The 24824-nt window shown below is 39.8% G+C and overlaps 1 protein-coding gene across 9 annotated transcripts in view; it reads left to right on the top strand.

The window, feature by feature from the left end:
* The window catches only part of HECW2 (HECT, C2 and WW domain containing E3 ubiquitin protein ligase 2), a 414407-nt gene that overhangs the window by 312558 nt on the left and 77025 nt on the right, over nt 1–24824 (top strand). For 8 of the 9 annotated variants that reach the window (XM_027125303.1, XM_027125331.1, XM_027125328.1 and 5 more), the window contains 3 exons: nt 11066–11200; nt 14507–14609; nt 16525–16621. In XM_027125303.1, the coding sequence (XP_026981104.1) occupies nt 11066–11200; nt 14507–14609; nt 16525–16621 (335 nt within the window). The remainder of the gene's footprint in view (nt 1–11065; nt 11201–14506; nt 14610–16524; nt 16622–24824) is intronic. The other variant, XM_027125320.1, reaches the window with a different exon arrangement.

Genomic DNA, 24824 nt, shown 5'->3' on the forward strand with positions numbered 1-24824 from the left:
TTTTTTTTTTTTGCGGTACGCGGGCCTCTCACTGCCGTGGCCTCGCCTGTTGCGGAGCACAGGCTCCGGACGCGCAGGCTCAGCGGCCATGGCTCACGGGTCCAGCTGCTCTGCAGCACGTGGGATCTTCCCGAACTGGGCCATGAACCCGTGTCCCCTGCATCGGCAGGCAGACTCTCAACCACTGAGCCACCAGGGGAGCCCCCTTCTCATTTTTAATTTGGAGGATTTGAGGAAATTATGCTGCTGTGGATCAGGATTCCTGGATCCATCGCTGTCTTTCTGATCTAACTTCTACAAACCTCAGTTTTCTCTAAAGTGAGGGCCAGTAACCCGTCCTGTCTAGCTCCTGGAGCTGTGGTTGGCATCCACTTAGATAATCACAGGATTACAAATGGAAGAAAAACAATTAGGATTAGAATTAAACAACTTCTTCAGTAATTGACTTATTATTATCTATAGTGTAGAAGATAAAAGCAGTACAATTACAAAGCCTCTAGAGGTTTATGACTTAGTTTGGAGAAAGCAAAATATGGATTATTCAAACACCACAAAATAAAATGGACCATACAGCACACTGAGCCAGGAATGCTACTCACTTGGTTATTCCTACCCAGCTCTCCAAAATCTTGATTTGAATGGTTAGGTAGAAGCAAGAATCTACAGTAAGTAGAACAACAACTAAAGAGTTTCATCAGTTTAGACTTTTATAAAAATGATAAAGATTTGTTATTGATGGTTTAATCCTTACTCTAATGGGAAATACACAATGACATAAAAGATACACTGAAGAATTAGTGTCAGTGTCCCATTCCTCCTCTTAACAAACAGCTGATCTCCCTTAACTGAGGTGGTCCAACAGAATAATTTTGTCACAACAGGGTTCCTGTTGTTGTTCTTGTTCTTTTTGTCCATGTTGTTCTTGATCACTGCACAGTAGTCTGCCCTCGAGTGTTTGCTTCTGCCTGAAACCTGTATAACAACCCAGAGCATTTTCTGTTTCTCTGCTATGAGTGTTCTGTTTATTGTGGTCTCTCTGGTAGATTTGTTCTCTTGCTAGATTAGTGGTCTTCTGCTCTGGTGGTTGCAATCTCCATAAGCTATGGTCATGAAGATAGTGTTTTAAAAACATCCTTAGCCAGATAAGTAACTTTCTTTTTAGAACTGGGACTGAAATCGGATCCACACATTTGCACAGAATCATGCACTTCCTGTGTAAAGCCACTAAGCACCCCTTGCCCGGACCATTTTACCCCTAATTCCTCTTATTTGGATTATAAAAGAACAGAACGTGCATCATACACTAGTATAGGTACAGAAAGACTTATTTCTGGATGGGATACCCGGAGAGTTTTCATAGTAAAGATTGGATTTGAACTGAACCCTGAATGATGAGTAGAATTTTTTTTTTTTTTTTTTTTTTTTTTAGCGGTACGCGGGCCTCTCACTGCTGTGGCCTCTCCCGTTGCGGAGCACAGGCTCCGGACGCGCAGGCTCAGCGGCCATGGCTCACGGGCCTAGCCGCTCTGCGGCATGTGGGATCCTCCCGGGCCGGAGCATGAACCCGTGCCCCCCGCATCGGCAGGCGGACTCTCAACCACTGTGCCACCAGGGAAGCCCAATGAGTAGGATTTTGATAAAATTAGATTGTGGAGAAGAGAAAATTTGGAATGGGAAAGGAAGGAAAACATTCAAAGTAAAGACGTGGAAAAAGGAACACACTGGGGGAGTATGTTTGGTTCCTTTGAAGAAGTAGTGGGTTTCCTTTGCTGTGCAAAAGCTATTAAGTTTCATTAGGTCCCATTTGTTTATTTTTGTTTTTATTTCCATTTCTCTAGGAGGTGGGTCAAAAAGGATCTTGCTGTGATTTATGTTATAGAGTGTTCTGCCTGTGTTTTCCTCTAAGAGTTTTATAGTGTCTGGCCTTACATTTAGGTCTTTAATCCATTTTGAGTTTATTTTTGTGTATGGTTAAACTTAAAAGCCTTTGCATAGCAAAGGAAACCATAAACAAGATGAAAAGACAACCCTCAGAATGGGAGAAAATATTTGCAAACGAAGCAACTGACAAAGGATTAATCTCCAAAATTTACAAGCAGCTCATGCAGCTCAATATCAAAAAAACAAACAACCCAATCCAACCCAAACAACCCAATGGGCAGAAAACCTAAATAGACATTTCTCCAAAGAATATATACAGATTGCCAACAAACATATGAAAGGATGCTCAACATTACTAATCATTAGAGAAATGCAAGTCAAAACTACAGTGAGGTATCACCTCACAGCAATCAGAATGGCCATCATCAAAGAATCTACAAACAATAAATCCTGGAGAGGGTATGGAGAAAAGGGAACCCTCTTGCACTGTTGGTGGGAATGTAAATTGATACAGCCACTATGGAGAACAGTATGGAGGTTCCTTAAAAAACTAAAAATAGAACTACCATACGACCCAGCAATCCCACTACTGGGCATGTACCCTGAGAAAACCATAATTCAAAAAGAGTCATGTACCACAGTATTCATTGCAGCTCTGTTTACAATAGCCAGGACATGGAAGCAACCTAAGTGTCCATCGACAGATGAATGGATAAAGAAGATACGGCTCATATATACAATGGAATATTACTCAGCCATAAAAAGAAACGACATTGAGTTATTTGTAGTGAGATGGATGGACCTAGAGACTGTCATACAGAGTGAAGTAAGTCAGAAAGAGAAAAACAAATACCGTATGCTAACACATATATATGGAATCAAAAAAAAATGGTTCTGAAGAACCTAGGGGCAGGACAGGTATAAAGATGCAGATGTAGAGAATGGACTTGAGGACACAGGGAGGGGGAAGGGGGAAGGGTAAGCTGGGACAAAGTGAGAGAGTGGCGTGGATATATATACACTACCAAATGTAAAATAGATAGCTAGTGGGAAGCAGCCGCATAGCACAGGGAGATCAGCTCCGTGCTTTGTGACCACCTAGAGGGGTGGGATAGGGAGGGTGGGAGGGAAACACAAGAGGGAGGAGATATGGGGATATATGTATATGTATAGCTGATTCACTTTGTTATACAGCAGAAACTAACACACCATTGTAAAGCAATTATACTCCAATAAAGATGTATAAAAAAACAAAACAAAGAAAAAAGGACTTCCCTCGTGGTGCAGTGGTTAAGAATCCACCTGCCAATGCAGGGGACATGGGTTCAAGCCCTGGTCCAGGAAGATCCCACATGCTGTGGAGCAACTAAGCCTGTGTGCCACAACTACTGAGCCTACACTCTAGAGCCGATGAGCCACAACTGCTGAGCCCACGTGCCACAACTGCTGAAGCCCGCATGCGTAGAGCCTCTGCTCCACAACAAGAGAAGCCACTGCAATGAGAAGCCTGTGCACCACAACTAAGAGTAGCACCCGCTTGCCACAACTAGAGAAAGCCCACGCATAGCAATGAAGACCCAATGCAGCCAAAAAGAAAGAAATAAAATTAAGAGAGAAAAAAAGGAAGTAATGGGAACATTTTGAGAGACCCTGTATTACGTATACACACACACACACACACACACACACACACACACACACACACACACACACACACACACACACACACACACACACACARGAGAGCTGATGGTGTAAGATCCAATCCAAAACCCAGCAGCTTGAGACCCAAGAAAACGCCAATGTCCCAACTCAGTCAGGCCAAGGCAATTCCCTCTTACTCACCCTTTTGACCTTCAATTGATTGGATGCGGTCCCCCCACATTAGGGAGGGTGATCTGCTTAACTCAGTCTACTGATTGAAAGGTGAATCTCATCCAGGAACACACTCACAGACACATTGGAATAATGTTTGGCCAAATGTCTGGGCACCCAGTGGCCCAGATAAGTTGACACATAAAATTAACAATCACAGACCGATATCAAATGGAGTAAAATCAGTGGAAGCATCACTACAGAGGGTTAAGGATAACAGAGAGAATGATACAAAATGACATGGACAATGACATGGACAATTAGAAAAATATTACAAAGCTTGATATTTCTTATTAATAAATTTATATAATCGACTTACCATTTGGTTTAATTTTTAAGAAAAGTTTATTTTTGACTCCCCTTTCAGATGTTGAATATGGAATAACTTTTTTGCTGCCTCTTTGTTTTGTTAACAGTATTAACACAGGGTGCTTTCCCCAGTTCATTCTACTTGAGCCTATACTGAAACTTTGAGCTTTAAAAGTGATATAAACGTCATGGGCTCTTTAAATGAAAATGTAAAACGGTAACCATCTCCTTATTTAAAGTGAAATGTCTTTTCCCATAGTTTCTTGTGTTTTTCCCTACAAAAAACACTTGCTGTAATATCACCCAGCTAAATTGACATCCATCTCTAAAGCCAAGCTTTGTAACTCTAGGGGTTTGTGACTTTGGATGTCACGTTGGGGATTTGAGTATCCGTATGGTCCAAAGAGTCAACTTCGATGACCGTGGCAAGTAGGAATCATGGTTATGAGGATAGATTTTTTAGAAGAGAACAAATATTTGTACAGTGAAAGTTACCACAGTCAGAGCCTACTTGAGGATTCTCATTTTACCAGATGCTCATAGCTTATGTGGCTGTAGAAGTTGCCCCAGTGATGACATAGACTTTGGTTTCAGTCCCACGTGAAGCTGATGGCCACAGTTTACTGGGTCAGGTTCCTCTTAATGAGTAAAATGCAACTTAATATTTGGAGGTTTCAAGTGAATCCCAAAAGTCTCTTAGCAGAATAAGTTCTACACTTTGAAAAATATATTTTTCGTTCATTAGAGCACCATATTAGTTATTTTTGTGACATGTCTCTTTAATTGCTTTGAAACAACTAATACCTCTTTGTGGTGGTTATCTGGTTTAATCACCTCCAGTTACACAGCAGTCCAGGTAGAGATGAAATTAAACTCTAAATTTACAAATAACACATAGTTTTTAGAATATCTCTTGCTTATTTTTCAGGGGGTACAATCTTGTTAGACCAAAAAGTAACCCACACATAGAGGCAGAGGTGAAGAATCCTTCTAGGGCAGTATACCTTTCAGAATGAGAGAATAAAGCAGAGGTTGGTTTTGTGAATGTGTTTTTGAGTAAAATGCTAAACTCATGGAATATTGAAGGAATTGCCCAAGTATGAAGATGGGCTTTGCCTTTTATCTTTAAACAGTTGTCCTCTGACCAGCACTGACTCTTTTAAAAAAATGTAGAGTACTATTTTAAAATTTCATGGCAATGCCCTTCTATTCTACCTGAAATGTGCTGATTTGGATAACTCCATCCTTGGTCTTCTGCAGTGACGTGCTGATAAATGCTTAGCAACCAGCTCCTCAGGGGCGGTGGGGAGGAAGGCTGATCTGTAGCATTTGCCATTTTCCATGGTGTAAATTCTCCCACCATAGCCAATTTCAGGCTGCCAGCATCATCATCAACCAGCTTGAGATTTCACCATCAGCTCCTGTAAGCTGGTCCATGCCATCCCCAGCATGGCACTGGCTCCCCTATATTATACTTCTAACACCTAAATACCACTACTCCCAATACATAAAATACCACCCCCCTCCCTTTGCTAACATTTTACATCTGAAGTTTTGGGGATGTTTTACTTATCCACGGTGCCATGTGTCCCTGTTTTCTCTCCTAGCAACTTTAGATCTCTGATCACAGCAGTTTAACAAAATAACCTTCTTTAACTTTTTTGTTATTGATAGATGTCATGAGATATTTGGGACCACTCACTCCTTCAGATGAACCAAATGTTAGAAAATGTTAGCATGACTATTTTTTTAGTTACAATAAACTCTACTATTCAGTGCTTTTCATCTCCAGTGTTGGTAATGGAGTTCTGTCTGGGATATAATGTAGAGAAAATGATAGCATGTTTATTCCTTATAATTGGGGAAATACTAGAGAGGGGACCAGGAACTGAGATTTATATTACGGAAGGGAGAGAATGTGTGAGTAAATTACAATCTTTATAAAAATTAAAGTAGATTACAATGAACTTTTTGAGCATTTTAAGACTTTATAGAGTTGAGAAACTAGAAGTTAGAACAGATTCAATATGCAGTGCTGCTATCTTTTAAATTATTGTTCTTTCTTTGTTTCCATAGCTCTTTAGAGAAAGAAAGATCTGATGATGTCTTTCTGGAGCATAGTTACAAGTGCTTTTTGTTTTATTTTGTTTACACGGTCTTTTAATACGGATTCCTGGTTTGGCAAAATGTAAGTGGAAACAATTTCAAACTTCTGTAACTTAGATTTGTTGAGTCTGAGGTTGGTATTTCTTCACAAATACTGATGCTTTTTCTTTTCTTAAAATAACAGAAGCTTAAAAAAAAGAATTGTGTAAAGAGAGAAGTGTATTTTGTTTGGCCTCACTAATATGGGCTCCATCCAGCCCATATTTTCTGACTCTGATCATGCCCTGAAGCAGCGAAAGGGTAGACGTTTTTAAAATGAGATTTGAATTTGGGTATTTGCATTCCTTTCAGTTTTTGATTATGTTGTTAGCCCTAGTTGGTCCAGCACTGGGAAGCTTGAGTGAATTTCCTTAATGAAACTTAACAGTAGGGAATCTGTGTTGTTCAAAATTTGCTTTGCTAGTGGCTAATCTGGAAAAGACTCCTTTTTTAATACAATTGCTTTTTTTGATGTGGTCTGCCTTCTCAACATACTGTTTATTCAGACAGTATTTATTGATACATGGTAGACAATTTCATAAATAAAGGCAGGCTATTCAAGAATGGTGACGTAAAAAAATAAAATGGTGACCCAAATTAAATTTTTTTAAAAAAGGAATAGGTCAACTTCATTACTGGCTTGAACTAGTTAGGACATCCTATGGGAAAGTGATCCACTTTTGTGACATAATCGATTTGTGCATCACAAATAGAAATATCAAGCCTAAAATTTGCACTGTATTTTTTCTATGCTTTGATCTTTGTTTTAAAGTAGAATACATCTTCCACAACTCAGTTGTGACCTCAGTCATCTCCTTTACGTGGATATAGCAAAGCACCAAGGAAGCCTGTCCAGGGTCACACAGGGAGCGGAGCAGAGCCAAAGCACATGCCAAGGAATTGCCTCTTCGTGCTGCCCTCGGCTAGTGCTAGTGTGCTAGCTGCGTGGTTTCGATAGTGGTCTTAATTGAGACTTTTCCCCCAAGTACTTGGCAGACATAAAAAGCACATGTAAACAGTATACACATTACATTTACTCTGAAACTGAGCTCCTTGTGGAATACAAATTAGCACCTATGCTCCAGCCACAGCCCACCCTCCAGCAGGGGAGCCGTCCAGATTGTGCAGAGGACGTACAGTTTGCTGTCCAGCATCAGTAGCAACCTTTTCAGCACTGAGACAGTGGTGAGGCCCAGCACTCTGAGTGACAGTTATTGTCGGCCTAATTCAATAAATACTTAAATACTTTTCTAAAATCAAGTACTGTGTGAGGGGAGTGGGAAGAACATCAAAAGGAAAAATAGGAGGCAGAAAGAATGGAAGAAAAAGAGGAGAACTATGAAAAGGAGAGGGAGGGGAAAGAGGCACTGCTCACTGGGCTTTGAAGTCAGAAAGATGGATTCAAATCTCAGCTTTATACTTTCCCAACTCTGCATTTCACTTAAATCTCGGACTGTTACCCAACTGTATTAAAGGTGAACAATAATGAGAAATCATTATTTATGAAATAATGAAAATCCGTATTCATAATGGTGGTGGCCAGCTTATGCGTTCTTCTTTGCTGACTTCAGTGCATCAGTTAGGATTTGGTTTGGCTGCATTGTGACAGGGACCTATACAAAGTTTACAAGATTTTATTCTGTCACATAAAGACGTTCAGAGACAGGCAGTCTAGGGCCCTTAAGGTGGTTTCTTAAGTAGTAAGAGCCTTGGCTCCTTACGGCTTTTTATTCAGCCATCCCTCATCTTCAGGGTTCGCTGTGGCTGCTGGGGTTCGGCAATTACATCTTTGTTTCAGGGAGCAGAATGGATGAAGTACAGAAGGAGGGCTTTACCTTGTAAAAATCTCCTTGGAAAGGAGTTTTCCAGAAGTATCATGTGACCCTCTGTTTACATCTCATTGACCAGAACTTAATCTAGGCCATACGTACCTACAAGGAGCCTGGGAAGTGTGGGTTCACCCCCTTTTTTTTTTTTTTTTTTGAGCTTTGTTTATGGGCTGCAGGGAGAACCACTGTAATCCTTAGAAAAATGTCTCGGAAGTTAATACTGTTATTATTAGTAATAATAATATTAACTCACATTTAAGGGGTCTCAGGTACTATGTTCAGAAATTTATATGAACCATCTCATTTTATCTTCCTTTGATGTAGGCGTTATTATACCTATTTAACAGAAAAGAAATTGTAGTTTGAAAAAGTTAAGTAGTTTGCCCAATGTTATGTCATTAGTAAGTGGTGGAGCTAGAGCTCAGACCCAGGCTTGTCTTTTTCTAGATCCCAAGCATTTAATCACTACTTTGTCTCGGACTTCTCAAGTTTTAACTTGATAGTTTATCCATGTCCACATGAGGTATTTTAAAAACCTTTTATCCTATTTGTGGTATTATAGTCTTCAGCTCTCCACACTTTTCACCCAACACACACACACACACACACACACACACACACACACACTTCTCTCATGTATTTTTCTCAAATCTTTCAGTATTTCTGTGCTTACGTAAAAGAATGCGACTTTTAATACTTGGTTAGTTCATTGTCAGTTGTCTTCCTGTATTTTGGTCAGGAGTCTGCTGTTCGAGTTTTTGGCAGTTTATTTACTGAGAACTCTCTTTCTCCCAGATGCAGCCCTAAAAGCTATTAGGGAGAACAGGGTGAGTAAGAAAGGGTCCCTACCCTGAAGGCATTTACAGTATAATTTTTTATAGAATGGATTTTAGAGAAGCCTCTTAACGTCAAATTATACTATGACACTCCATGTAAATCACAACTGACCTAGATGTACACACCCATTTGTCCTTATAATTACAAGTGATTCATCGTTACCTCTAAATGACCACCTGTTCCTTCAAAACATTCCTAAGACATTAGGTAAATAGGCAATTCTATTTTCATACTCTTTGTATCTTCCCCTTAAACGACATGGCTAATATTATTGTTGTAGTAATAAGAGCTTAATCTTAATATACATAAAGAGAATATTAAATTGACTATAATACCTATTATGTTGAAATGTATATTAAAAACATGAATTTCTATTTTTTGACATTTTAAATAGTGGCAGAAATAATATACATACATGTGTATTAGAAGCTCAAATCAAACGGGGACTAGTGTCACATTTGAGACCAGAGCCTGACAATATAATCCTGTGTAGGGTTTATTGTTGGTGTACATTTTTACAAGATCAGAGAAGAAAGATATTCCACCTGATAGGTTATGGAAAAGGGAGCATTACCCAGGGATGTGAGGTTGGTGACTCCGTCCTACAAGACTTCCATTTAATCCAGTCTTTGTACCTGGAAATCGGATATCGAGAGAAGGGACAGACAAGGATTCTTGTTCTGGCCATTTCTCTGCTTTGTTTCTAGTGCACATTCTGCTTAAAGTTATTTTTTTTTAAAGAAGTCATTTTTCCCCCTATTTGGGAGCTACTTACAAATTATTTTGCTCTGTTTCCTGATTATCTACAGAAACATTTTGTTTCATAATGGAAAGGTGAATTTTTAATCAGCATAAATATACCATCTGCCCCTGAGATTTGCCTAGATGCATTCATTCCTAGTCTTTAAGGTACTGTGTTAACAGAGCTCCATCAGTTCTTTTTTGCTTAGGTTATTTGGCATATATCATGTCTCCTGACATTTATCAGTAATGAGTCTCCAGGCTCTCCTAATAGTCCTTTTTATCTTGACCTAATTAACTTTATCTGATCATGGAAAACTTATATTTTCTAATTATCCTTGAGATAATGGGCTTCATTATTACCTTGAATGAATTTTACATTGCAAACTTAACACCATTTTGTTCCTAATGATAATGAAAAATTGCACTTACATCGAGTTTTAAAATTAAACAAACAGAATTTTTAAAGGCCTTTCTACATTACATGCAGTCCTTACTGCAAAACTGAGGGAAATGGTTTATGCTCATTCATGGTTTCATGTCACGAAGCATTCTGCAGTAAACATGACAGACCTGGTTTCCTCCTTCCTATCACTTTATGGTGGAGAAATGTTTATTATGAATGAAGGAGGCGTGTTTTTATAAGAAATTTATAGCCCAGAGAACTTAAGTGTCTTGCCCTGAGTCATTGTATGTGATAGAATTTATCTGGGTGTGATCAATGACCAAACTGGAAAGAAAGTAAGAAGGAGATTGTAAAGAGCCTTGGAAAACTGACCAAAGGGTTGGAATGTTTTTTCTGTAGATAACAGGTAGCCATTAGAGGCTTTGGATTGGAGTGGAAATGTAGTCAAAGCTTTTGGAAAAAAAAATTCTGATAGTGAGGTGCCATTCAGTGAATAAGGTTGTAGAGACGTGGAACAGCTGAGAAACTATTAATAATTATACGTTTAAGAGAAAACCCTGAAATGATGGAATGAATGATAGGCTGGGATGGGACAAATAGAGGAGACACTATAATGAGAAAATGGGGGAGGACTTGGTAGCTGATTACATAGAAGGAAAAGAGAAGTCAATGATGTTTGAAAGAAAAACTTGGTAATAACCGATAGCAGTAAGAGCAAAGAGCATCAGTTAAGAGAGAAGCCCAAATGTCCATTCAGGGGGCTTCTTTCTAAGATCCTATCTTTGATGACTGCATTTCCTAAAGCCAGGAACAATGTTCCTTCCTGCTGTCTTCATTCTGCATCCAGTCTAAGCGTTGCTTCCTCTCTTCTGGTCTGTCCTGAGGGAAGAAGGAGAAATTCTCCCAAAGATTTGAATTTACGAGAAAACGGAGCGAAGGTTTTCACTCCAAAGTGGGTCTTTCCCTGCATGTGTGAAATGATAGGACCGCTAGACAGGTGTGTGCCATGTACGGAGTGTTGACTGAGTGGGTTGCTTCCTAGGCATTTTTTGTGGACCACAACTCGCGTACCACCACTTTCATCGATCCCCGGCTCCCGCTTCAGAGCAGCAGACCCACGAGCGCGCTGGTGCATCGACAGCACCTGACCAGGCAGCGCAGCCACAGCGCAGGCGAGGTGAGTCCTGAGCCTTACCGACTGACCTGTTGGCTGATAGAAGCACGGGATGTGGGGTTTATGGAATCGTGCTGGCTCTTTCTTATTGTTTTGTTTTTCTAGTTTGATTTAGAGACTCTCATTTGGAGGCTGAAAGTGTTGGAATGTTAACGGGGTTTCTCTGGAAACTCACAGAGCCTAAATTACAGGTTTAAAAAGTAGGACATGTGAGGAAAGGTTGAAGAAATTAGAGATTTAGGAAAAAAAAAAAATTCAGTGGATGGTGAGGGAATTCATAATGCAATACAGTGTTCAAGAGAGGATGATGATGAGCCCTTTTGCATACCTAAGAGCAGCTTCATAGGAAGGAAGGAATGTAACTTTTTTAGGGGATTAAAATTAGGTTAAAGATAGGGAAGTTTCTTAAGTGAGGATTGCTGGATTTGATTAAGATCTTCAGTCAATGCTATGGGGTTGTGGCATCCTCACTAATATTCTTTAAAGTTAGGATATGTATGAGGGTTGATTTATGTACTCTTAAGTGCTCAGAGAAAATGGGTAGCATTAAGAATTACTAAAAGCTCTACCGTACTCTATTATACTTTGCTAGTTTGCAGTGTCCCATGGTAACCACATGAGGGCTCTCTAATAATCTAACCAGAAAAAAAAAAAAAGAAAAAGAGAAAAGAAATAATCTCTTCCTGTTTCCCTTTTTCTGTAGCAGGTTAAATAAATAAAACAGGAATGTTTTAGGTCACATATTTTCTCCTTAATAAAGACTTATGCTTTGAATGTCATATATTATCACTTGATATACATTGTTTCTAAAAATTCCCTTAGACAAGAAGAATTAAGATTCTTTTCCTGCATGCCATTTCCACGTTCCATCTATGTGCATATCATATTTTCAGTATTATATTGTATGTCAAATATTTTTGTAGCTTCTATTATAAGAAAAGATTATGAATGTAATAAATAACTGGATTTGATTCATCAAAATTCCACTCTTGGAATTTCCCCTCATGATTTACATACTGGCTCTAATGATTATGTGTGTTTGCTGGTTGTAAGTGAAGACATAGAAGAGTACACACGAGAAGCTCACATAAAAATGTTATATAAGTCTATTGCAGGATGAGGTATGCACAAAAATATTCATGTTTTATGAGTAGCTAATAAATCTCTACCTGGCTGTCATATAAAACATTAGTGGTGAACTGGATGATGCTAATAGCATTCATCTAAAAAGCAGAACAGACCTCTCACCTTTGGACCTTGTGCGTGATATGTAGCATATCAGGGCCCTGCCTCGTGTTATCACACAACCAGTGCACTTTAGATGCTTGCCTTATTTGACGTCACAATATGACGCTGGCTGTTCAGTCTGATCAGGACTACGTGCATGGGATTAGTAGCTATACTTATATTTTCTTTCAACTCCTCTGCCTCAGAACTTGAATTAGTTTCATGGTCTAGCAGTAGGGATACTAAGGTACACATTAAAATTTGAATGAGGACTTCTCTTCTTATTGACGGAAGCTGAGCAGTGGAACAGAGACAACCCCATAAAGACTCAGCATTCAGTCTCGGCGTTGTTAAACCCTTGAGGGGAATGTGCTTTCTGGCCCAGCTGTCGGAAGCACGCACATCCTGCAGTAATACAGACGTTTATCACGGCTTGCCCACTGATAATGGTCTGGTTTGATGGTCTGGTTTGAAGAAGCAGGGTGTCAAGGAGACGACCTTTGGCTGTTCTGGGAAATGATGACACAAGGCAACTTACTGACAGGAGGGAAAGTATATGTTGGTAGATTGAAATGATAAGTTTGGTGACTGACAAGGTATAGTTAATGATTGAATCTCTCCCAAGAGGGGCTGACTTCATTTCTCAGAGCCAGTAACTCAAGAGAAGCAGAGTGGGAAATTTCTGGTTACATTCACAAGTCTTCCCAGCCATTCTCTTAGACTTATTTAGCAAATATTCCAGGTAGTAGAAATTTTGGTATCTCTTCCATCCAACAAATGAATACTTACTAAACACCTGTAGTGTAGAAACGTGGTTGGTGTGAGGGATACAAGTAAATAATATATGTTCCTGTGTTCTTATTAAGGAGAGAATATATAAAAGTAACCATAATCCAGATGTATAACAATACAAGCAAAAAATGCTTTATAGACTGTTAATAATGGCAGCTGCTTTAGAAATGTACCCCGAGTGCTGTGGGTGCTCAGAGAAGGTGACATTTCATGTCAGCTTGAAGGGAAGGGAAGGCTTCATCGAGGAGGGGCTGTTTGAACTACACATTGAAGAATGAGTGAGAACATTCTTGAAGGATAAACAAGCAGTCAAGTGTGGGGACGATATTTCCAGCTTTAGGGCCTTTAGAAAAACCCTCACTGAACACCTAACGGATGCAGTATGTTAAAATGGTTGTGAGGGTTTGAATGGGTGGGAGTAGAAACTGTATTTTAAAAGTACCAATTTATAAATCCAGGAGGTTGTTTTGCCTTTTGTTCTCTTACTCTCTTATTCAACTGTTCTACTGTTGTCTTAAAAGACTTCTGTAGTACGGGGGAAAAATGCTAAAACAGAAGCTAAAGCAGTGTTAGAGTTTTCTGGTAAGATTATTAATGGGCGTTTTTATTTATCTCCTTGTATGTATGAGTTTCTAAGCCTATAATCAGTATGTAACTAATTCAGGTTGGGGCAACCCTATTTAGCTCCTCCACACCTGCTGTGATTAGCTTGCTGGTGTGGGAGGTTCAAACCAGAAAAAGCTGTTGTACTGGGTGCTCTAATAGGCATGTAAAATTGCTTCTGAGGAGATGATATCCAACTCGGAAACCCACATGAGGACTGCTGCTCTTCAACCCCTCCTCTGCTGAGGCAGGGAATTCCCTGACCTGCCTTGGCCAAAAGAAGGTATATCCTGCACTGCCCGATGAATTTTGTACCACCAAAGTGTTCTCTCTGATTGTACTTTTGCAGGTTTGTGTTTTGTCAGGTAGAAGTTATTCCTGAGGAACAGGTATTCAGCATCTACATCCCCAAGAGCTGTAGGCATTTTGAGCTACTCCTGTACCACTTGGTCAACAGTTACTGCCCTGGCCCCTCTCAGGGACGTTATACCCCAACCCATCCCCTCAATTCAGCAACTGAAGCAGAGCTTTTGAGAGTCCTGTGTCAGCTCTTCAGCTAGCCTCTGTTCTGATCAGTTGGTACTTAACAATGCTCATTGTCAAGTGTTCTGAACAACTTGGCTTGGGGTACTGATGTAAAGTATTCTAGGATTTGGTGCAGAACAAAAACACTGCTTGTGTTTGCAGGTAGGAGAAGATTCTCGACATGCAGGACCACCAGTTCTTCCCAGGCCATCAAGTACGTTCAATACAGTTAGTAGGCCACAGTACCAGGACATGGTTCCAGTGGGTATGTCATCTCTTTCCCAAAGTCTTTATCTTTCCTTTTCATGTCAGTGTGTACCATGCATTCTCTGCTGATACACTTCCCTATTGTCAGCCTGCTACATTTGCCCTGTACTGAAAAACTGCTGCATTATCCCTAAGAAATCGATTTGAGTCTCAAAACACTTATGTCTTGTAAAATCCTATAGGATGAGAATTTTTTCTACTACTCTACCTTACCTGAGTAGAACTATTATATTAGATTGTTGAAGTTAAGGAAAAATAAGTTCTTAAGACCGCTGTATTGTGTGGTCATTTTAAATTAGACATTTGGACAAGCATTTATTTAGTATATATCTTAATGCTTGAGACAGAGTTTAAAAGGTGTGTGAGCCTCACAAAATAAGAAAGCAATGATGGCACATTCTTAAGGGGTTTTGTAGCAAATGCAAGACAGCAAAAGTCTTCAAAATTGTAAAATAAAAATAAATGAATGTAGGCAAATTGGCCTAAAGAACAACTTGAGTTGTTAGTAAAATGATGAGGTTGAAGTAGATCAGTTTTCAAACCTAGAGCCCCTAAGGCAGGTGGAGTGGACAGACTGGCAGGAGGCCAGATGGGCTCCCTGTTCCATCTTAAATTTGAGCAACTCTCCATTTGTCTGGTTTTGCTTTAAAATTTTTACTTTTTTAAGAAAGACTTTACCATGAAATATAATGCAGTGCCCATGTCCTAAAAGGTTCGACAGTCACTGAATAAGAAGAAACCTTGGGTAGAAATTGAACAGTCTATGTTTTATTATGCTGTTACTCATATGATACTAAATGCTGCACATAGAATTTTAAAGTACTATAAAATTGTTTAAAAAGTTATCTAGTCTCTGATCTTAGATAGAATGTAAAAACTGCTGACAAAACCTCAATTATAAAAATGTTTTTATTATATGTGGTTAAATGTGCAGTTAGGGACACTTTGAGTTTGACAATGGGATTCCATGTTAGCAGATAGTATTTTTTTTATTTTATTTACATTTTACTAAAATTAGCATGATGCAGCTAAAATTTGAACTGGCAAATGTCGAGAGAATTATACTTCTTTTGAGTGATATTTTGTTAAAGTAAGGCATGTTTCTTGATCATATTTATGAGCACAAGAGTATTGACTGAACTAGGATCTCTGATGTTTGAGAATTCAGACACTCAGTTCTGTAATTTAAATATATCTGTATTTCTGATTATAAATAAATGGAATCAAGATGAATTATCTTAAGTAAGCAAATTACTTTCTTGACAAAAGAGTATTAACAGAGCCTTTAGTAAACGTTAATTAAATTTAAAATTTCTGTAAACATTAGCCAGCCTTGACTAAGATATAGATTTTCCTTTTAAAATATTACGTACATAATTGATGATGCTGGTCGTATTGTAGCTGTTGGTGTAGTTGGTTTGGTAAAGAGCTACCCTGTGGCTTAATGGCATTTATTTCCACGTAGAATTTGGGAATGGTTTGCCTCTGCTGCTGGCAACTACGGTATTTTAGCAACTCTTACTCTACCTCTTCACCTCTGTAGGTGGCTGACATTTAATCAGAAGATGGTTTTCCATTTTTAACAATTGCTTATAAGGTTGATTTTAGTAAGCAGTAGCGTAAAACAGTCAGTATCTAGAATCTTGTTGGTGATCTCGTCTTGCAATTTGATAATAAATATGGCTCATCAGATGAGTTTAATGAGTGCTTAAGTCAGTCATACCTAACAGATCTAAGTCCAATACTCATATAACAGGATAGACACAAATTGGAATTTAAGCAGCTATAGTGGCTCTAAACTATGACTTTGAATACAAGGAACATTAACCAGAAAAACAAAACTTAAAAAGTCTGGATTTATGTGCATAAAATAACAGATTTTAAAATATTGTTACATATGTATGTTTTTTCAGCTTACAATGACAAGATTGTTGCATTTCTGCGCCAGCCCAACATCTTTGAAATTCTACAGGAGCGTCAACCTGATCTTACCAGGAATCACTCACTCAGGTAACCATAATATTGGTATTTAATTCAGGTTGCATAAGCCCCAACCATTAAATCTTCAGTAACACTGATAATTGTCTTGGAAATTCACTCTTGCTTTGTGGCATTCTGAACAAAGGCATCTTGTACACAGATACCTCGTTATTAATATCAGGTCAATGTAGTCCTGGCTTTTCTCTGTTAAGTATGAGGACTGAATGAAACTGACTAAAGAACCTGGAACCAACTTTAAAGAAGAAATATGAAAATTTCACAGCCAAGAATGCATCCTAGATGTGCAGATTATAACAAAAATAATAAGACACTGCCTATTAGAATGTAACTTGAGTAAACAAAAGTAACATAGAGTTTATTGAATTGAGATTTATAAAATCCTAGACTTGGTATTCACAATTTTCCATAATAAAAACACAGTGGAACCCAAGGAAGAAATCTGATCCTCTCCAGAGCCTAGCATTCCCCTGCAGGAACCCTTTCTTCTAAACAACTCTTCAGTGCATCACACTTTAAGCCCAGTTTTCCTTTCCTGAATACATGCTGTTCCTTTTCCTTGGCAACTCTTCTCTTCTTCTATGTTTGGCAAGATTTTTCTTTTTAAATTCAATGTAAGATGCCCCTCCTTGAAGCCTTTCGGCCCCACTGTGGACTCTCAGGCTCATGATCTAGTGTAGTATTTCTCAACTTTGGTGTGCTAGGCATCAGAGAGGTGGAGATGGAAAGACGTGGGAGTTTCTGCTGAAAATCCTGCATAACTCAAAGCCCATTTGGTCACATGCCACGTTAACTGACAGGAATACGTTTGCCCAATGGTGCCATCCTGCCCCATGGCAGTGATTCTCAAATATTCCTCCACTAAGTTGCGTCAGGCTGTTTTTATCAGCATTACTGGGGAGTTTTATAAGGTACAGAATGCCAGGTCTTGCTTCCCCCAACTCCTCTCCCTTCTCTGAATTTATACCCTCTGTCCTCCCATGCCCTGCCCAGAAATTTAATTCAGGAGGTCTGGGGTAGAGCTCAAGCATTTAATTTCTTAAAACCTCACTGTAGCTGGTTTGGGGTCTCTTCCCTCCGCCGTCACTGAACTGCCCCGGAGACCGAGGGGAGGGCGGCCTCACTGAGACTGCCGGCTCTGGAGGGGCCCCACCAGCCGAAGCCGCGACAGTCCTTGGGACTGCGGGCCAGTTGTTTCAACAAGTAACTTAAAAACAAAATGGAAAAACAAGGAGGTTTGTGCCTGAGATCATGTTGATGTGAAGCCAGAGATGGCCACGTTGTGCCAGTGAGTACAACTTGGAGGAGCTTCAAGATGGCGGAAGAGTAAGAGGCGGAGATCACCTTCCTCCCCAAAGATACACCAGAAATACATCTACACGTGGAACAACTCCTACAGAACACCTACTGAACGCTGGCAGAAGACCTCAGACCTCCCAAAAGGCAAGAAACTCCCCACGTACCTGGGTAGGGCAAAAGAAAAAAAGAAAAAACAGAGACAAAAGAATAGGGACGGCACCTGCACTAGTGGGAGGGAGCTGTGAAGGAGGAAAGGTTTCCACACACTAGGAAGGCCCTTCACGGGCGGAGACTGCGGGTGGCGGAAGGGGGAAGCTTCGCAGCCACGGAGGAGAGCGCAGCAACAGGGGTGCGGAGGGCAAAGCGGAGAGATTCCCGCACAGAGGATCAGTGGTCGGCACTCACCAGCCCGAGAGGCTTGTCTGCTCACCTGCCGGGGCCGATGGGGGCTGGGAGCTGAGTCTCGGACTTTGGTCGGAGTACCGGGAGAGGACTGGGGTTGGCAGCGTGAACACAGCCTGCAGGGAGTTATTGCGCCATGGCTAGCCGGGAGGGAGTCCGGGAAAAAGTCTGGACCTGCAGAAGAAGCAAGAGACTTTTTCTTGCCTCTTTGTTTCCTTGTGCGTGAGGAGAGGGGATTCAGAGCGCTGCTTGAAGGAGCTCCAGAGACTGGCGCGAGCCGCGGCTAACAGAGCGGACCCCAGAAACGGGCATGAGACGCTAAGGCCGCTGCTGCTGCCACCAAAAAGCCTGTGTGCAAGCACAGGTCACTATCCACACCTCCCCTACCAGGAGCCTGTGCAACCCACCACTGCCAGGGTCCCGTGATCCAGGGACAACTTCCCCGGGAAAACGCACGGTGCGCCTCAGGCTGGTGCAACGTCACGGCGGCCTCTGCCGCCGCAGGCTCGCCCCGCACTCCGTACCCCTCCCTCCCCCCGGCCTGAGTGAGCCAGAGCCCCCGAATCACCTGCTCCTTTAACCCCGTCCTGTCTGAGCGAAGAACAGATGCCCTCTGTTGACCTACACGCAGAGGTGGGGCCAAATCCAAAGCTGAAGCCCAGGAGCTGAGTGAACAAAGAAGAGAAAGGGAAATCTCTCCCAGGAACCTCAGGAGCCATGGATTAAATCTCCACAATTAACGTGATGAACCCTGCATCTGTGGAATACCTGAATAGAAAAGGAATCATCCCAAATTGAGGAGGTGGAATTTGGGAGCAACGTTATATTTTTTTTTTTTCCCTTTTTCTCTCTTTGTGAGTGTGTATGTGTATGCTTCTGTGTGTGACTTTGTCTGTATAGCTTTGCTTTTACCATTTGTCCTAGGGTTCTTTTATTATTATTACTGAAAAAAAATTTTTTTCTTAGTAATTATTTTTTATTTTACTAACTATATTTTATTTTATTTTACTTTATTTTATTTTTATTTTATTTATTTATTTTTTTTTGGCGGTACGCAGGCCTCTCACTGTTGTGGCCTCTCCTGTTGCAGAGCACAGGCTCTGGACGCACAGACTCAGCGGCCATGGCTCATGGGCCCAGCCGCTCCACGGCATGTGGGACCTTCCCGGACTGGGGCACGAACCCGTGTCCCCTACATCGGCAGGTGGACTCTCAACCACTGCGCCACCAGGGAAGCCCTATTTTATTTTATTTTATTTTATCTTCTTCCTTCCTTCTTTCTTTTTTTTCTCCCTTTTATTCTGAGCCATGTGGAGGATAGGCTCTTGGTGCTCCAGGCAGGCATCAACTGTGCCAGTGTGGTGGGAGAGCCAAGTTCAGGACACTGGTCCAGAAGAGACCTCCCAGCTCCACGTAATATCAAACGGCAAAAGTCTCCCAGAGATCTCCATCTCAACACCAGCACCCAGCTTCACTCAAGGACCAGCAAGCTACAGTGATGGACATCCTATGCCAAACAACTAGCAAGACAGAAACACAACCCCATCCATTAGCACAGAGGCTGCCTAAAATCATAATAAGGCCACAGACACCACAAAACACACCACCAGACATGGACCTGCCCACCAGAAAGACAAGATCCAGCCTCATCCACCACAACACAGGCACTAGTCCCCTCCACCAGGAAGCCTACACAACCCACTGAACCAACTTTAGCCACTGGGGACAGACACCAAAAACAACGGGAACTATGAACCTGTAGCCTGCGAAAAGGAGACCCCAAACACAGTAAGTTAAGCAAAATGAGAAGACAGAAAAACATAGCAGATGAAGGAGCAAGGCAAAAACCCACCAGACCTAACAAATGAAGAGGAAATAGGCAGCCTACCTGAAAAAGAATTCAGAATAATGATAGTAAAGATGATCCAAAATCTTTGAAATAGAATGGAGAAAATCACAAGAAATGTTTAACAAGGATCTAGAAGAACTAAAGAGCAAACAAACAATAATAAACAACAAAATAAATGAAAATTTCTCTAGAAGGAATCAATAGCAGAATAACTGAGGCAGAAGAATGAATAAGTGACCTGAAAGATAAAATGGTGGAAGTAATGACTGCAGAGCAGAATAAAGAAAAAAGAATGAAAAGAATTGAGGACAGTCTCAGCGACCTCTGGGACAACATTAAAGGCACCAACATTCGAGTTATAAGGGTCCCAGCAGAAGAAGAGAAAAAAAAGGGACTGAGAAAATATTTGAAGAGATTATAGTTGAAAACTTCCATAACATGGGAAAGGAAATAGTCAAGTCCAGGAAGTGCAGAGAGTCCCATACAGGATAAATCCAAGGAGAAACATGTCAAGACACATATTAATGAAAGTATCAAAAATTAAATACAAAGAAAATATTTTTAAGGCAGCAAGGGAAAAGCAACAAATAACATACAAGGGAATCCCCATAAGGTTAACAGCTGATCTTTCAGCAGAAACTCTGCAAGCCAGAAGGGTGTGGCAGGACATATTTAAAGTGATGAAAGGGTAAAACCTACAACCAAGGTTGCTCTACCCAGCAAGGATCTCATTCAGATTTACAGACAAGCAAAAGCTAAGAGAATTCAACGCCACCAAACCAGCTTTACAACAAATGCTAAAGGAACTTCTCTAGGCAGGAAACACAAGAGAAGGAAAAGACCTACAATAATAAACCCAAAACAATTAAGAAAATGGTAATAGGGACATACATATAGATAATTACCTTAAATGTAAATGGATTAAATGCTCCAACCAAAAGACATAAACTGGCTGAATGGATACAAAAACAAGATCCATATATATGCTGTCTACAAGAGATCCACTTCAGACCTAGGGACACATACAGACTGAAAGTGAGGGGATGGAAAAAGATATTCCATGCAAATGGAAATCAAAAGAAAGCTGGAGTAGCAATTCTCATATCAGACAAACTAGACTTTAAAACAAAGACTATTACAAGAGACAAAGAAGGACACTACATAATGATCAAGGGATCAAATCAAGAAGAAGATTTAACACTTGTAAATATTTATGCACCCAACATAGGAGCCCCTCAATACATAAGGCAAATACTAACAGCCATAAAAGGGGAAATCGACAGGAACACATTCATAGTAGGGGACTTTAACACCCCACTTTCACCAATGGACAGATCTTCCAAAATGAAAATAAATAAGGAAACACAAGCTTTAAATGATACATTGAACAAGATGGACTTAATTCATATTTATAGGACATTCCATCCCAAAACAACAGAATACACATTCTTCTAAGGTGCTCATGGAACATTCTCCAGTATAGATCATATCTTGGGTCACAATTCAAACCTTTGTAAATTTAAGAAATTTGAAATCGAATCAAGTATCTCTTCCGACCACAAAGCTGTGAGACTAGATATGAATTACAGGAAAAAAACCTGTAAGAAATACAAACATATGGAAGCTAAACAACACACTACTTAATGACCAAGAGATCACTGAAGAAATCAAAGAGGAAATCAAAAAATACCTAGAAACAAATGACAATGAAAACACGACGACCCAAAACCTATGGGATGCAGCAAAAGCAGTTCTAAGAGGGAAGTCTATAGCTATACAAGCCTGCATTAAGAAACAAGAAACATCTCAAATAAACAACCTAACGTAACACATAAAGCAATTAGAGAAAGAAGAACAAAAAACCCCCAAAGTTAGCAGAAGGAAAGAAATCATAAAAATCAGATCAGAAATAATGAAAAAGAAATGAAGGAAACGATAGCAAAGATCAATAAACCTAAAAGCTGGTGCTTTGAGAAGATAAACAAAACTGATAAACCATTAGCCAGACTTACCAAGAAAAAAAGGGAGAAGACTCAAATCAATAGAATTAGAAATGAAAAAGGAGAAGTAACAACCGACACTGCAGAAATACAAAGGATCATGAGAGATTACTACAAGCAACTATATGCCAATAAAATGGGCAACCTGGAAGAAATGGACAAATTCTTAGAAATGCACAACCTTCCGAGACTGAACCAGGAAGAAATAGAAAATATGAACAGACCAATCACAAGCACTGAAATTGAAACTGTGATTAAAAATCTTCGAACAAACAAAAGCCCAGGACCAGATGGCTTCACAGGCGAATTCTATCAAACATTTAGAGAAGAGCTAACATCTATCATTCTCAAATTCTTCCAAAATATAGCAGAGGGAGGAACACTCCCAAACTCATTCTACGAGGCCAACATCACTCTGATACCAAAACCAAACAAAGATGTCACAAAGAAAGAAAACAACAGGCCAATATCACTGATTAACATAGGTGCAAAAATCCTCAACAAAATACTAGCAAACAGAATCCAGCAGCACATTAAAAGGATCATAAATTATGATCAAGTGGGGTTTATCCCAGGAATGCAAGGATTCTTCAGTATATGCAGATCAATCAACGTGATACACCATATTAACAAATTGAAGGAGAAAAACCATACAATCATCTCAATAGATGCAGAAAAAGCTTTCGACAAAATTCAACACCCGTTTATGATAAAAACCCTCCAGAAAGTAGGCATAGAGAGAACTTTCCTCAACATAATAAAGGCCATATATGACAAACCTACAGCCAACATCGTCCTCAATGGTGAAACACTGAAACCATTTCCACTAAGATCAGGAACAAGGCAAGGTTGCCCACTCTCACCACTCTTAGTCAACATAGTTTTGGAAGTTTTAGCCACAGCAGTCAGAGAATAAAAAGAAATAAACGGAATCCAAATTGGAAAAGAAGAAGTAAAGTTGTCACTGTTTACAGATGACATGATACTATACATAGAGAATCCTAAAGATGCTCCCAAAAAACTACTAGAGCTAATCAATGAATTTGGTAAAGTAGCAGGATACAAAATTAACGCACAGAAATCTCTTGCGTTCCTATACAGTAATGATGAAAAATCTGAAAGTGAAATTAAGAAAACACTCCCATTTACTATTGCAACAAAAAGAATACAATATCTAGGAATGAACCTACCTGAGGAGACAAAAGACCTGTATGCAGAAATTTATAAGACACTGATGAAAGAAATTAAAGATGATACAAATAGATGGAGAGATATACCATGTTCTTGTATTGGAGGAATCAACATTGTGAAAATGACTCTACTACCCAAAGCAATCTACAGATTCAATGCAATCCCTATCAAACTACCACTGGCTTTTTCACAGAACTGGAACAAAAAAATTTCACAGTGTGTATGGAAACACAAAAGACCCCAAATAGCCAAAGCAATCTTGAGAAAGAAAAACGGAGCTGGAGGAATCAGGCTCCTTGGCTATACTACAGACTATACTGCAAAGCTACAGTAATCAGGACAGTATGGTACTGACACAAAAACAGAAATATAGATCAATGGAACAGGATAGAAAGCCCAGAGATAAACCCACACACATATGGTCACCTTAGTTTTGATAAATGAGGCAAGAATATACAGTGAAGAAAAGACAGCCTCTTCAATAAGTGATGCTGGAAAACTGGACAGCTACATGTAAAAGATTGAAATTAGAACACTCCCTAACACCATACACAAAAATAAACTCAAAATGGATTAAAGACCTAAATGTAAGGCCAGACACCATCAAACTCTTAGAGGAAAACATAGGCAGAACACTCTATGACATAAATCACAGCAAGATCCTTTTTGACCCACCTCCTAGAGAAATGGAAATAAAAACAAAAATAAACAAATGGGACCTAATGAAACTTCAAAGCTTTCGCACAGCAAAGGAAACCATAAACAAGATGAAAAGACAACCCTCAGAATGGCAGAAAATATTGCAAATGAAGCAACTGACAAAGGATTAATCTCTAAAACATACTAGCAACTCATGCAGCTCAATATAAAAAAAACAAACAAACCAATCCAAAAATGGGCAGAAGACTTAAATAGACATTTCTCCAAAGAAGATATACAGATTGCCAACAAACACATGAAAGAATGCTCAACATCATTAATCATTAGAGAAATGCAAATCAAAAGTACAATGAGATATCATCTCACACTGGTCAGAATGGCCATCATCAAAAAATCTAGAAACAATAAATGCTGGAGAGGGTGTGGAGAAATGGGAACCCTCTTGCACTGTTGGTGGGAATGTAAATTGATACAGCCACTATGGAGAACAGTATGGAGGTTCGTCAAAAAACTAAACATAGAACTACCATACGACCCAGGAATCCCACTACTGGACATATACCCTGAGAAAACCATAATTCAAAAAGAGTCATGTACCAAAATATTCATTGCAGCTCTATTTACAATAGCCAGGACATGGAAGCAACCTAAGTGTCCATCAACAGATGAATGGATAAAGAAGATGTGGCACATATATACAACAGAATATTACTCAGCCATAAAAAGGAATGAAACTGAGTTATTTGTAGTGACGTGGATGGACCTAGAGAGTGTCATACAGAGTGAAATAAGTCAGAAGGAGAAAAACAAATAC

The sequence above is a fragment of the Aethalodelphis obliquidens genome, unplaced genomic scaffold, assembly GCF_003676395.1.
Source record: "Aethalodelphis obliquidens isolate GAN/ISIS:26980383/991018 unplaced genomic scaffold, ASM367639v1 scaffold2, whole genome shotgun sequence".
Taxonomy (NCBI): Eukaryota; Metazoa; Chordata; class Mammalia; order Artiodactyla; family Delphinidae; genus Aethalodelphis; species Aethalodelphis obliquidens.